Source organism: Bombina bombina, chromosome 1 (genome assembly GCF_027579735.1).
Source record: "Bombina bombina isolate aBomBom1 chromosome 1, aBomBom1.pri, whole genome shotgun sequence".
Classification (NCBI taxonomy): domain Eukaryota; kingdom Metazoa; phylum Chordata; class Amphibia; order Anura; family Bombinatoridae; genus Bombina; species Bombina bombina.
In genome coordinates this window covers 484,242,011-484,256,597 of record NC_069499.1, presented here as the reverse complement: position 1 = coordinate 484,256,597, position 14,587 = coordinate 484,242,011, and the positions used below count along the sequence as shown (strand labels likewise).

Genomic DNA, 14,587 nt, shown 5'->3' with positions numbered 1-14,587 from the left:
CTGCATCTATATTAAACAAAGTCCAGCTGAGTCTCATTTCACTAAGACATCCCAACTCACCTGACACATCTACCACTGCCTACTTACAAACTGCATCTATTTTACACAAAGCACTCCCCCCCCCCCCCCTGCGGTTCACCCTTATTATATAACCACTATTATTTGCCCTCAGGTGGAACTATCACAGTTGAAGCATAAAATCAATGCAAGTCTAGTGAAAGGTTGATAAGTCAAAATTAGTTTTATTTGTTGAGTTCAGCCAACTTCACACAACTTTTTTCAGCACATATGTTGGGTGGTATGTCACAGCTTGGTGGAGAGACCTACAAGTGTATTCTCTTATGATTTGTACAATAACATTGTGTCAATGTATAATGTTGCCAGGCAGTTATATTTTAGCTACAAGTGGTGTGGTGTTCATTTGATGGTATCCAGTTAAAATACAATAAAACAATGATCATGTGAACCACTAAAAATATTTCTCCCTCTGATTTATGTAGAGAGCTATGGGACCTTCTATGTTAAAGTGGGAATTCCACAGTTTTAAGTGAATGACACCCCTCTATTTTTCAGATGTTCACCATGTTTATGTGAATTAAGCACCTGCAATGTGCAATGTTTGAGGAGGGGTAGGGGGCACTTGTATAGCTTCTATTCCCCCAATAATCATTGAAGAGCATGAAACCCTTGTTTCTAAAGAATGGAACCTCGCTCTTTATAATATAGGGTCTCAAACTGATTCCATTACTAGGTAATTGACATCAAAATTTATTTATTGTATAGGGTAGTGGCTGAACAAAGGTGCATTGCAGTTTAGATTAGAATCATTGTAACATTATGTTATGTTAAAGGAAAGTCTCTTGATTCATGAGATTTGAAACAACTTTACAATGTATTTATAATTTCTAAATTGCTTCGTTCTCTTTATCTCTTTTGTTGAAAGGCATACCTAGGTAGGCTCACAAGCAATAATACACTACTGGGAGTTAGCTACTAATTGAAGGCTGCACAAATATGCCTCTTGTAAATGGCTCACCTGATGTGTTCAGCTAGCTCCTAGTAGTGCATTGTTGTTCCTTCAACAAAAAATACCAACATAATGAAGCACATATTATTACTGAAGTAAATTGAAAAGTTGTTTCAAATGTATCTGAATTTTATGTACCTTTAAGCAAAATGCTTCTAGTAAGCACTCTCACTATTTCAGTGTATGACTGTGTTGGTGACAAGAGGTACAGAACATGATTAGAAGGCATAGGCAGGTACATACGGCATACAGCTGTATGCTCCTCTTGTTGGGTGCATAAGAAAAGCCATTACTAAAACAACAGTCATTTTTGTTAAAAGGTTTTTTGGACTTAATAAAGTATATTACAAAAAAAAAATACACCATTGTCTATTTAATTATCCACTTACATTTTTATAATTTAGTTAATAATTAGAATTATTGTTGTTTAATATATAAATGCTACTTATAATATAAAAAAGATTGTGTAATTGGTAGTTTTATAAAAATATATTAAAATGTGAATTTATTAAAAAAACATTACAATAGTCTATTACATTTTTAAGAAACAAAATATGAAGAATCTTACCTATTCATATTTTTTTCACTATTTAGATCTGAAGTTGCAATATTGTACAATGATCGTTCTGTTCTTGAAAACCATCATGTTAGTGCGGCTTATCGCATTATGCAAGATGATGAAATGAATATTTTTGCAAATTTGTCCAAAGATGATTGGAGGTAAGAAATGGAGCTTAGAAAATGTATGTTTTCGTTTTTAAATGCTTTTTTTAACTTACTTAAGTGTTTTCATACATATAGTTGAAAGAAGAAAAAAAGTCAATGGATTTGAACCTTCAAGGATATCCTTTGATTCCTACATTAAAATACTTCCCTGTTTCTATGTGGATTAAAAGAAGCAAATTACTATGGATACCCCTTTCCGCTAGCTATTGTAACCATGGAAACTCTTTTTAGACAAAAATATGATTAGGATAAAATGATCCACTGAATCTGTAGGATTTTTTTTTTTCTGAAGGTGAAATCACTTGTGTTCTAGCCTTGTGTGGTGTGTGGTGGCCTGTTATAACACTCATACGCCTAGTCTTGCGTTTGCCTTAAAAAGCAGCGTTGAGAGGTCCCAACGCTGCTTTTAAACGCCCGCTGGTATTACGAGTCTGGCAGGTACAGGTGTACTGCTCACTTTTATTCCGCGATTCGAGCATACAGCAAATCCACTTACGTCAATTGCGTATCCTATTTTTTCAATGGGATTTTCCTAACGCCGGTATAGCGTGAACGGTACACCCTCTCCTGTCAAGACTCATACCGCATTTAAAAGTCAGTAGTTAAGAGGTTTATTGGCTCACGCCGTAACATAAAACTCTTAACTAAAGTGCTAAAAAGTACACTAACACCCATAAACTACCTATTAACCCCTAAACCGAGGCCACCCCACACATCGCAAACACTTAAATAAATTTTTTAAACCCTAATCTGCCTACCGGACATCACCGCCACTTTAATAAATATATTAACCCCTAAACTGCCGCACTCCCGCCTCGCAAACACTAGTTAAATATTATTAACCCCTAATCTGCCGTCCCTACGCTAGCTACAATGTAACTATTAGTTATATTGTAGCTAGCTTAGGGTTTATTTTACAGGTATTTAGTTTTAAATAGGAATAATTTATTTAATTCTAGTAATTTTATTTAGATTATTTTAAATTATATTTAAATTAGGGGGGTTACACTTAGGGTTAGACTTAGGTTTAGGGGTTAATATATTTATTATAGTGGCGGCGATGTTGGGGCTGCAGATTAGGGGTTAATAAGTGTAGTTAGATTGCGGCGACATTGGGGGCGGAAGATTAGGGTTTGATAAATATAATGTAGGGTTCGGCGATGTTGAGGGCAGCAGATTAGGGGTTCATTAGTATAATGTAGGTGGTGGCGGTGTCCGGAGCGGCAGATTAGGGGTTAATAATATAATGTAGGTGAAGACGATGTTGGGGACGGCAGATTAGGGGTTAATAAGTGTAAGATTAGGGGTGTTTAGACTCGGGGTTCGTGTTAGGTGTAAACGTAAAATGTATTTCCCCATATGAATCAATGGGGCTGCGTTAGGAGCTGAACGCTGCTTTTTTGCAGGTGTTAGGTTTTTTTCAGCCGATTCTGCCCTATTGATGTCTATGGGGAAATCGTGCACGAGCACGTTTAGCCAGCTCACCGCTACCATAAGCAGCGCTGGTATTGAGGTGAGATGTGGAGCTAAAGTTTGCTCTCCGCTCACTTTTTTGCGGCTAACACCGGGTTTAAAAAAAACTGTAATACCAGCGTTGTTTGTAGGTGAGCGGTGAGCAGAAACTAAGCGTTAGCACCGCAAGCCTTACCGACAAAAACTCGTAATCTAGCCGTTTGATTTTGCTAACTTCTTACAGAATCACAGAATATATATTTAAATATAGTAATATCTAAAGGTACCGCTTTTATAAAAAAAAATATATATATAATTTGGCTACCCCTTCAATAAGATAACCCTTTACTATTTTTCCATACCTGATTATTCAACTTTAGTTTATTTTAAGTAGAACATTGGTTGATTATATTTACTTTCTATATGTATAATTTTACATTTATCTGTGTTAAATTTAATTTACTGTTGATCAGTACATTCTTCCAGTTCATTTTACAATCCTGCTGTGTTATTTACCATACAGAATTTGTAGTATTATCAGCAATGATGGAAAAACTACTTTCTAATCCTTCATCTAGGTCATAGATAAAGTTATTAAAAAGAACTAAGTCCAAAGTCTAAAATAAATTAAACTCTGATTTCATACAATACTTTATTGAACTTTAAAAGGACATTAAACACCTCTTTTGTTTTTGGGTAAAAATGGTGTTTTCTCCCACACCCCCTAGAAAGGCCAAAAAAGCAAATTCTGTTACCTGAAACGGATGCAAATTAAATAGCTAGTTTAGGCAATTTGCAACATTGTGAGAACCTAGGTTATAAAATTTATATTTTTACCTCAATAGGGACAATGTTTACTTAAAAGCAAGAGGTGTTTCATTTCTCATTCATGCAATGAGTGTTTAATTAATATGGTGTTCATTTTTCATATTTATAAATTAATGTTTTCTCTCATCTCATGTCAATGTGCAATGCAGAAAGTTCTCTCAATTTCAATCTGAAAAACTGTGCTTATGTTTATGCCATTTATTGTTTGTTATATTTAAGTTGTATGTTCTGCCACCACAATCAAACTTGCCACCAAATACAACCAGTCCTTAAAGGGTTAAGGATACAAGATTCATAATTATTTAGGTCTCTGTGCTAACAACTAATTGTCACTCTAAGGTGCAATGTTCTTTCTTTATAAATCTTAAAGATACAGTGAGCTGGAAGCTCAAAGTGGGGATACCTTTTATTTTCCTGTGGGCATTATTGAATTTATCCCATTTTTATGTGTATAAGTTTATTTTGATGCCCTAAATACTTTTTTTCCTTATATATGTTGTATATATTCTAGGAAGGAAAATAATTGTATGGTTTTATTATTAAGCATGGGTATAATATTACTGTAGTAGAGGTTTTAAAATATATAGATACCAAATATTCAGTCCAAAGATATTGTATTTTGATATAATATGTCCAATATAGTATTTGATCATAATCTTTCACTTGTTTCGGTAGAATTCAGTATTATTGGTGGGTTTTTTCAGTGATCATAATCCCCAAATACATCTGACATTAATACTCCTGAAGATTGAAATTGTTACCTCTCAAAAACAGCATGATGTGTTCATTTCCCCATTTCAAAATCTCAAAATCAAATGGGCATGATTAAGGTCATACATAATGGTGATTTCAGAGGTTTATTGATTAGATTACCGGTTGATGGCCCTGTTTATAGAATGATACCTTTTAATAATGTGTAGTGATGCTACTATGTAACATGTATGCCAGCTGTATTAATCAGCTGTGCTCCAAAACAATAGATATATGTGTATATGTCCCTCTATGGGATTCAAACAGAGGCATTATTGGTATAGTGACCATGTGTGTTTGTTGGGTTATTGATTTTGCTAATTTTTATTAGTTTTTTAAATATATGTGATTAAGCAGAAAGTGTTTGTATCGAATAACATTGCTTCCTAATGTCATTCAATATGGAGTGGGTAATGCCAGTGTGTGTTAGCCCATGTAAAACTAATGTTCCATTATAAACATTTTTAGGGTACTTGACTTGTTGATACAGTAATTCATAAAGTGTTGCCCTGGTTTTATCAAGTCGTTTAGCTGATAAATTTGGTAAGTGAAAAAAATTATGAAGAATTTGGATTGCGATCAGCCAAATAGGACTGGCACATGTTACGTAATGTTAAAAGTGCTGCCAATGAACAGCGAAAATGACTGTGATTGTGACACCATTGAAAATGGCTCATCTACAGCAGTTAATATGCTGATTGTGATCAACTGATTATGGGCCAGATTAGGAGTGGAGCAGTATTTTGTGCTTCAATGGAGCAGAAAAAGCATTCTAACACGACTGTGGCTATTTAAAAGCGCAACATTAGAAGATAATATTGCATATTTCATTATCCAATGTTCTGCACGTAGCAGAATATATTCTATTTGTTCTTAAAGAGATATTATATATTTATATCTCATGGATTTTTTCACAAATATATATTTATACCTCTCTCTCTCTCTCTCTCTCTCTCTCTCTCTCTCTCTCTCTCTATATATATATATATATATATATATATAGACACAGATATATATATATATATATATATATATATACACACATGATTATATATGGGTATATGTAGGTATCTATTTCATAACACATAGAACGTATTCTGCTATGTGCATAACATTGGAAAGTATAATATTTACAGTAAATACATAGTTAAAAACTTTATTATATATGAATATTGCATAAATATAATTTCACATGTTTTCATCTACTTGACTGCAATGGGCTCCAATGCACTTAAATACATACCTAGATATATATGGATATGTTTTTATGTGTTTATATGTGTATATACATCTGTAAATACATATATACACATATATACACATATAAATACATATGTACACACACATATATATATATATATATATATACATATACATACAGTATGGAAGGCACTCTCCGTTTTAAAATCGATCATATTGTTATATGGGAAATATAATCGGAAGTAATGTTAGGTGTCCGTTAAGTTGTTAACACATACAATTGGCTAGCACTAATGCTGTATAGTTTATTTGTATGCATATTACAATATAAGTTCATACTGCGATGTGTATATATGTATAACTTTTGAAAAGTATAAATGCTATGAGCAGGTTGTGCATGACTCGTTACTATGACATCCATCCTAACATTGGATCTCCACCCCCTGGGGCATCACACTGGTGACGTCTATGTGGGGGTTGGTGTTACCAGTGGGGGTGTGTGTTTGAAGATAGCATTGCAACTGTTCCGTGTGGCGTTGCTATGTTTACATTGTTACCAAGGTAACTGCTCTCTAAACGTGTACGTGCCTGAGTGGCGTTACGCGGTGACGTCATACACGTGAGACGCTTGTGGAGTTCGCGGTTTTCCTTAGGTGCATATAAACTGAGCTGCATGTTCATGCAAACTAATGTTTTTAGATTCAATGAGGTGAATTATGTTTAGGCATTTGACAAAGGGATTGTAAGAATCCCGAATCGTTATGCCGCTTTTTAACTGGTATGAATAAAGGTACATTTTTTATACAAGTCCAGAGAGTGCCATTTTTTCTACTTGCTACATCTCTATGTTTTTGATGTGCACCCTGGCTAATATTTGATTGAGGAAGGACTGTGCTTATCCTGTTGGGACTTTGATATATTATATATATATATATATATATATATATATATATATACACAGTATATAAATAAATAAATATATACACATATTTAGAGATGTATAGGTTTGTATCTCTATGTTAAAGTGCTTTGCAGGCCTTTTTTTCTAACACCTGAGACCTCATATCTAAGCCCTTATAACATTTTTATTCAATATTTTTTTATTATTATTACTTTCAACTTGCGCGCATATAGCCGCGAAAACCCGATATATATCTCGAGCGCAAATGATAGTGCTCCACTCGTAATCTAGCCCTATATATGTAAATGTGTTATATTTTTTTCTATTCTCCAGAGTCAGTGCAGTATAATTTCACATTCTGAGTATAGCATTTAAATGCCCCCCTCATCAGATACCCTGCTATTTGCATCTGTAAGCATGTTGTGAATGAGTTACTTTACGTATCTCTCCTGTGAAACCTGCCATTCCCATGTTCTGAAATACAGCCAGTCTTTTCTTATCTTAAAGGGACATAAAACCCAAAAATTTTCATGATTCAAAGAGAACATATAACTTTAGACAGCTTTCCAATTTACTTCTACTATACAATTTTCTTTGTTTTCTTGTTATCCTTTGTTGAAAAGCATTACGCTTGCACCTGTCTGCCGCAATATATAGGCTGACCATATTGCCGCTTTAAAAAGGGACACATATGAAAAATACATATGTCAGGGCTGTTTAAAGAAATGGTTTTGTATAAGAACCCTCACATATGTATTTTTCATATGTGTTCCTTCTTAAAGCGGCAATATGGTCACCCTAGCAATATAGGACAGCAGCTTTTCAGCAATGTTATAAATTAGCAGGAGCACTAGATGGCAGCACTATTTCCTGTCATGTAGTGCTCCAGACATGTGAACACTACCTACCTAGATATCTCTTCAACAAAGAATAACATGAGAACAATGCAAATTTTATAATAGAAGTAAATTGGAAACTTTTTTAAAATTGTATTCTCTATCTCACTGGTTTTCCAACCTGTCCTCAGGCCTCCCTAACAGGCCAGATTTTGAGGAAATCTGAACTGGAGCAATATTCAGCTGATTAATAAACATGGTTATTTTACCTGCTCTCACCCAACTTAGGTAATCCTGAAATTCTAACCAGTTAGGGAGGATTGAGGACAGGTTTGAAAACCAGTGCTCTATCTGAATCATGAAAGAAAAGTATTGGGTTTCATGTCCCTTTAACAATATCTATTAATTTTTTGCTTTGTCTGTTATTTCATCATTTTTAGTTGTTAAAACTTTCCACAAGCCAATTATTGTTGCAGTCACACAAAAAAAATAATCATTTTTTAAAGAATATAAAAAATGGTGAGATTGTTATGCTAGTAACTCATTTATAACTGTCCCTAACTGGTCTCAGCAGAGGAGATGGACCAGATAACAGGCTTTGAAACCTATGGAAAATTAGGTTACAGCATAGCAGCACTTCCGATCCTCACCCATGATTCAATCAATGGTCTCACTTGCTGTAGACACACACGTGATTTTAAATCTGTAGTAAGCTAATTCATTTACATCTATGTCAGGATCTTACTTTTATTTAATATAGTATATTACTTATGGGATTAAGCAACATATTTATATTAGGAATTATTACTTTAAAAGACCATTATAGTAAAAAAAAGTCACGTTCTAATTTAAACAAAGAGTAAAAATAATGCTCAGGAGGACTGACGGAGCACTGCTGGTCCCAAATGAAAAACGATTCTGATCCAATCAGCAGTACTAGTTCCACATCTATGATGTGCGACTAGAGGTTCTGATGATTTGATCAGTGCTATTTCCTCTCAGGACCAGCAGTGCTCTGCAAGTCCTGAGTTGTTTTTCTACTTTGTGTTTAACCCTACTGCGGTGGTTAAACACACAGAAGGGTAGAGTCGATAGTCTAAGAATTAAATGCTCTAATGGATTAGATCATGTCATTTTTTGACTAGAATGGTATCTTAAAATATTTTTTTTTTCAGAATTTAATATATTAAATATTCATAGTTATAAGAAGGGCAATTTGTCTCTTTAAGGGGAGTGAGCAATAAAGGTAAGTCAATTAGCAACAGCATGCAACAAGCCAAAAGCCATTAATGAGCTCAAAGTAAACTTTCTGCAAATTATTGTTCATAGCCCAAGACAAACAGGATTACTTTAGAGACCACCCTGGAGTCATTTGATAATCAAACTATTTTAGAAGTCATTTGCACATCATCAGATATCATCAGGCTTGTAAAGTCATCAGCTAAGGTAAAACATTCTAGGTGATGACTTTAGAATGATTAGCAGATTACCTTACTGATCACTTCACAAGCATGAACAGCCAGCGAATGACTCATCTCATTTAAATATTTCTGCCTGTGGGCAATACTTCAGGATGGCTTCTGATTACTTGTCTATAGTCATCCATTACTTCAAAATAACACCAGGAAGATCACTTTTTTTGACTAGGGAAGTTTCATCTTTCCACACTTTGATAAACACAAAATGAAAATGTCACAGTGTTCTAAACTGCTAAACGATGTTATTTTTTATCAATAGTGATTGTAAAGGCTTACGGATTGGCCTACAACTGTTAGCACCATCATTGTAACTTGGGTAACTTCACAGTTTTGAACTCTCAAAATGGAACCTGTTGCAACCATGTGATCATTTTGATACATAATAAACAAAACCCTCATCGCTTTAAGAAATATTGTTATAAAAAATATAAACTAATTATTAATATGTCTTACTGAATTGATTCTCTTAAACTCTTGCTGCTATGTAACCAGTTTACAAATTCATTTAAAACTTAATACTTAGCATACTAAAAAATGTTTTAGCAATGGCATTTATTTTCTAAAATATATAAATCTGGAAGAAAATGATTTTATTAGATGTATTCCACGTGTTAGTAAAAAGTCAGATCTGTCAGCAGAACAACATAAATACATAGCTTTAATATAGCTACAGGAGGAAATGAATAAGAATCATGTCTAAAGGGATGCATACTGAAATGTAGAAATTGTGTGACCAGGGCCCCTGCATTATTATATAGTACAAATGATCATTAACAAAGAAATAGAAACACTTTTGACCCATGAATAGGGTTGCAACTTGGCCATGTTTCCCTGGACACTTATGAGTTATGCATGCTGCAGGGTAAGCAGGGCGGAACATGTATTGTGCTTGTGGACATCACATAAATAGTGCGGATGAACAGCACAAATCATGTTCCTCCCTGTATACCCTTCAACATGTGTAACTCATAAGTGTTCAGGAAAACATATCTGAGGTGGCAACCCTACCAATAACTAGCTAAAATAAACAAGTTGTTAAGTTTGTAATGATTTGATGATATTTATATTATCAGTGTCCCTACATGCTACTATTTAACATGTTTTTGTTTCTGGTTGTTAGTTGGAGAAAATGAAAGCACAATGTGTATATTGAATATATTATAATTTTTATTTAGACTAGTGAAACTAATTGTTTTACAGGTAGAAGAATACAGCAGTATTTCTACAGGTTTAGAAATGTGATTACATAATACTTCAGCAACCTAAGTAGCACCCTAGATGTATTGCATTTGCTGTGCTTGGCTACCTTTGTATAAATAAGTGCTAAAATTAAATTGCATCCTGAGGGTTTTTTCTTTCATTTTATGAGTGTTTAACTGGAAACAGCTGGCTTCATTCAAAGTAATTCAGCTAAAATGGTTTGATGGTTTGTGCTTAAAATAAAACAAACATTTTGAAAACTATTCATTTTTTTTTAATTGAAATGCAAATTTGGGGGAAAAAAAGGACACAATTGAAAACATTTTTTTAAATGATCAAATTATTATATCATTTCACATGTAAATTGCATACCATTTTATTTTGTAGGTACTACACAATTTCCAAATAAAACTGAACTTTACTTCTGACAAATTATATTTATACAAATTATGCTCTGGTTTGTTTTTGAATACAGTGTATGAAAATGATTTATATATATACCAGAGTTATGAATTAATGCAAACCTTTAGAAGTATTTCTTAGATTCATGAAATCCTACATTTTACCAATAGCATCTACAGTATATGATACATTTAATAAGATTAAAAACTGAATTACATTTTATCATCTTTAAAGGGACATGAAACCAACATTTTTCTTCCATGATTTAGAAAGATCGTGCAATTTTAAACAACTTTCCAATTTACTTTAATTATCTAATTTGCTTCATTCTCTTGATATCCTCTATTGAAATGCATATCTAGATAGGCTCAGTAGCTGTTGATTGGTGGCTGCACATGGAAACCTCATGTGATTGGCTCACCCATGTGCATTGCTATTTTTCAACAAAGGATATCTAAAGAATGAAGCAAATTAGATCATAAAAGTAAATTGGAAAGTTGTTTAAATTGTATTCTCTATCTAAAATCATGAAAGAAAAATTTGGGTTTCATGTCCCTTTAATGCACCTAATTATAATCTATATGAGGTTTGTTCCCCAAAACTGTTTTTTATTCTTTAGATGAACCGGTCATAGTATTTTTCAAGTGATCACAATGCAAAATGGATGCATTAAAAGCCTGTGGCTGTGAACATATAGTTGCCACCTCATGTTTTCCTGGACACTGATGAGTTACACATTCTGCAGGGAGGAAAGTGCTGTTTAGAAACACAATACATGTGCCCCTCTGCACACCCTGCAGCATGTGTAACTCATAAGTGTCCAGGAATACATGGTTGAGGTGGCAACGCTATGTGAAAGTGTCTTCAACAAATACGTTGCTTTTTGTGTGTTAAAGGGATATGAAACCCCAAATTTGTATTTCTTGATTCAAACAGAGCATGTGATTTTAAACAACTTATTACTAGTTACTTATTACTTATTTAAGCATTTTCAAAAGTTTAAAATTCCAAGATAATGATTTTGTTTTAAATGTATAAACAAGAGGAGACAACATGATGGGGAACTTCCGGGAGGCGGCCATGATAGGTCGCACAACACTGCTCCAGTCTTCTACACAAATTTGCTTGCTATTAGACTCCAGACAGCATATCTATCTGCCACATAGCAAGAATTTTGAAAGTTTAAAGATCCTACACCAGATGAGCCTAGTGATGTTGAGATTAACAAGACTTGGAGCACCCGGAGCAAATTGGTAAGGTTGAGGCCTTTCGCTCACCCCCCGGCGAGGCACACATGGGCCTTGTCGTTAGGCAGCATACCATGCTGAATTCAAAGTGCCAAGAGAGCGCTAGCACAGACATATTATAAAACAAAGGCCTAGATTTAGAGTTTGGCGGTAGCTGTGAAAACCAGCGTTAGAGGCTCCTACCGCTGGTTTTAGGCTACCGCCGGTATTTGGAGTCACTCAAAATAGGGTCTAACGCTCACTTTCCAGCCGCGACTTTTCCATACCGCAGATCCCCTTACGTAAATTGCGTATCCTATCTTTTCAATGGGATTTTTATAACTCCGGTATTTAGAGTCGTGTCTGAAGTGAGCGTTAGACATCTAACGACAAAACTCCAGCCGCAGGAAAAAAGTCAGTAGTTAAGAATTTTCTGGGCTAACGCCGGTTTATAAAGCTCTTAACTACTGTACTCTAAAGTACACTAACACCCATAAACCACCTATGTACCCCTAAACCGAGGTCCCCCCACATCGCCGACACTCTAAAAATTTTTTTTAACCCCTAATCTGCCGACCACCACCTACGTTATCCTTATGTACCCCTAATCTGCTGCCCCTAACACCGCCGACCCCTGTATTATATTTATTAACCCCTAATCTGCACCCCTCAACGTCGCCTCCACCTGCCTACACTTATTAACCCCTAATCTGCCGACCGCAAAGCGCCGCCACCTACGTTATCCTTATGTACCCCTAATCTGCTGCCCCTAACACCGCCGACCCCTATATTATATTTATTAACCCCTAATCTGCCCCCCACAACGTCGCCTCCACCTGCCTACACTTATTAACCCCTAATCTGCCGACCGGACCTGAGCGCTACTATAATAAAGTTATTAACCCCTAATCCGCCTCACTAACCCTATCATAAATAGTATTAACCCCTAATCTGCCCTCCCTAACATCGCCGACACCTAACTTCAATTATTAACCCCTAATCTGCCGACCGAATCTCGCCGCTATTCTAATAAATGTATTAACCCCTAAAGCTAAGTCTAACCCTAATACTAACACCCCCCTAAATTAAATATAATTTAAATCTAACGAAATTAATTAACTCTTATTAAATAAATTATTCCAATTTAAAGCTAAATACTTACCTGTAAAATAAATCCTAATATAGCTACAATATAAATTATAATTATATTATAGCTATTTTAGGATTTATATTTATTTTACAGGTAACTTTGTATTTATTTTAACCAGGTACAATAGCTATTAAATAGTTAAGAACTATTTAATAGCTAAAATAGTTAAAATAATTACAAATTTACCTGTAAAAGAAATCCTAACCTAAGTTACAAATAAACCTAACACTAGACTATCAATAAATTAATTAAATAAACTACCTACAATTACCTACAATTAACCTAACACTACACTATCAATAAATTAATTAAATACAATTGCTACAAATAAATACAATTAAATAAACTAGCTAAAGTACAAAAAATAAAAAAGAACTAAATTACAAAAAATAAAAAAATATTTACAAACATAAGAAAAATATTACAACAATTTTAAACTAATTACACCTACTCTAAGCCCCCTAATAAAATAACAAAGCCCCCCAAAATAAAAAAATGCCCTACCCTATTCTAAATTACTAAAGTTCAAAGCTCTTTTACCTTACCAGCCCTGAAAAGGGCCCTTTGCGGGGCATGCCCCAAGAAATACAGCTCTTTTGCCTGTAAAAAAAAACATACAATACCCAAGCCCCCCAATATTACAACCCACCACCCACATACCCCTAATCTAACCCAAACCCCCCTTAAATAACCTAACACTAAGCCCTTGAAGATCCTTAACTATTTAATAGCTATTGTACCTGGTTAAAATAAATACAAAGTTACCTGTAAAATAAATATAAATCCTAAAATAGCTATAATATAATTATAATTTATATTGTAGCTATATTAGGATTTATTTTACAGGTAAGTATTTAGCTTTAAATTGGAATAATTTATTTAATAAGAGTTAATTAATTTCGTTAGATTTAAATTATATTTAATTTAGGGGGGTGTTAGTATTAGGGTTAGACTTAGCTTTAGGGGTTAATACATTTATTAGAATAGCTGCGAGATTCGGTCGGCAGATTAGGGGTTAATACTATTTATGATAGGGTTAGTGAGGCGGATTAGGGGTTAATAACATTATTATAGTAGCGCTCAGGTCCGGTCGGCAGATTAGGGGTTCATAAGTGTAGGCAGGTGGAGGCGACATTGTGGGGGCAGATTAGGGGTTAATAAATATAATATAGGGGTCGGCGATGTTAGGGCAGCAGATTAGGGGTACATAGGGATAATGTAAGTAGCGGCGGTTTACGGAGCGGAAGATTAGGGGTTAATAATAATATGCAGGGGTCAGCGATAGCAGGGGCGGCAGATTAGGGGTTAATAAGTGTAAGGTTAGGGGTGTTTAGACTCGGGGTACATGTTAGAGTGTTAAGTGCAGACGTAGGAAGGGTTACCGCATAGCAAACAATGGGGCTGCGTTAGG

The 14,587-nt window shown here is 34.6% G+C and overlaps 1 protein-coding gene across 1 annotated transcript in view; it reads left to right on the top strand.

Moving 5' to 3' along the window:
• The window catches only part of PDE1A (phosphodiesterase 1A), a 545,834-nt gene that overhangs the window by 488,510 nt on the left and 42,737 nt on the right, over positions 1-14,587 (top strand). Inside the window, exon 8 of the mRNA XM_053698529.1 lies at positions 1,622-1,747. Within this exon, the coding sequence (XP_053554504.1) occupies positions 1,622-1,747 (126 nt within the window). The remainder of the gene's footprint in view (positions 1-1,621; positions 1,748-14,587) is intronic.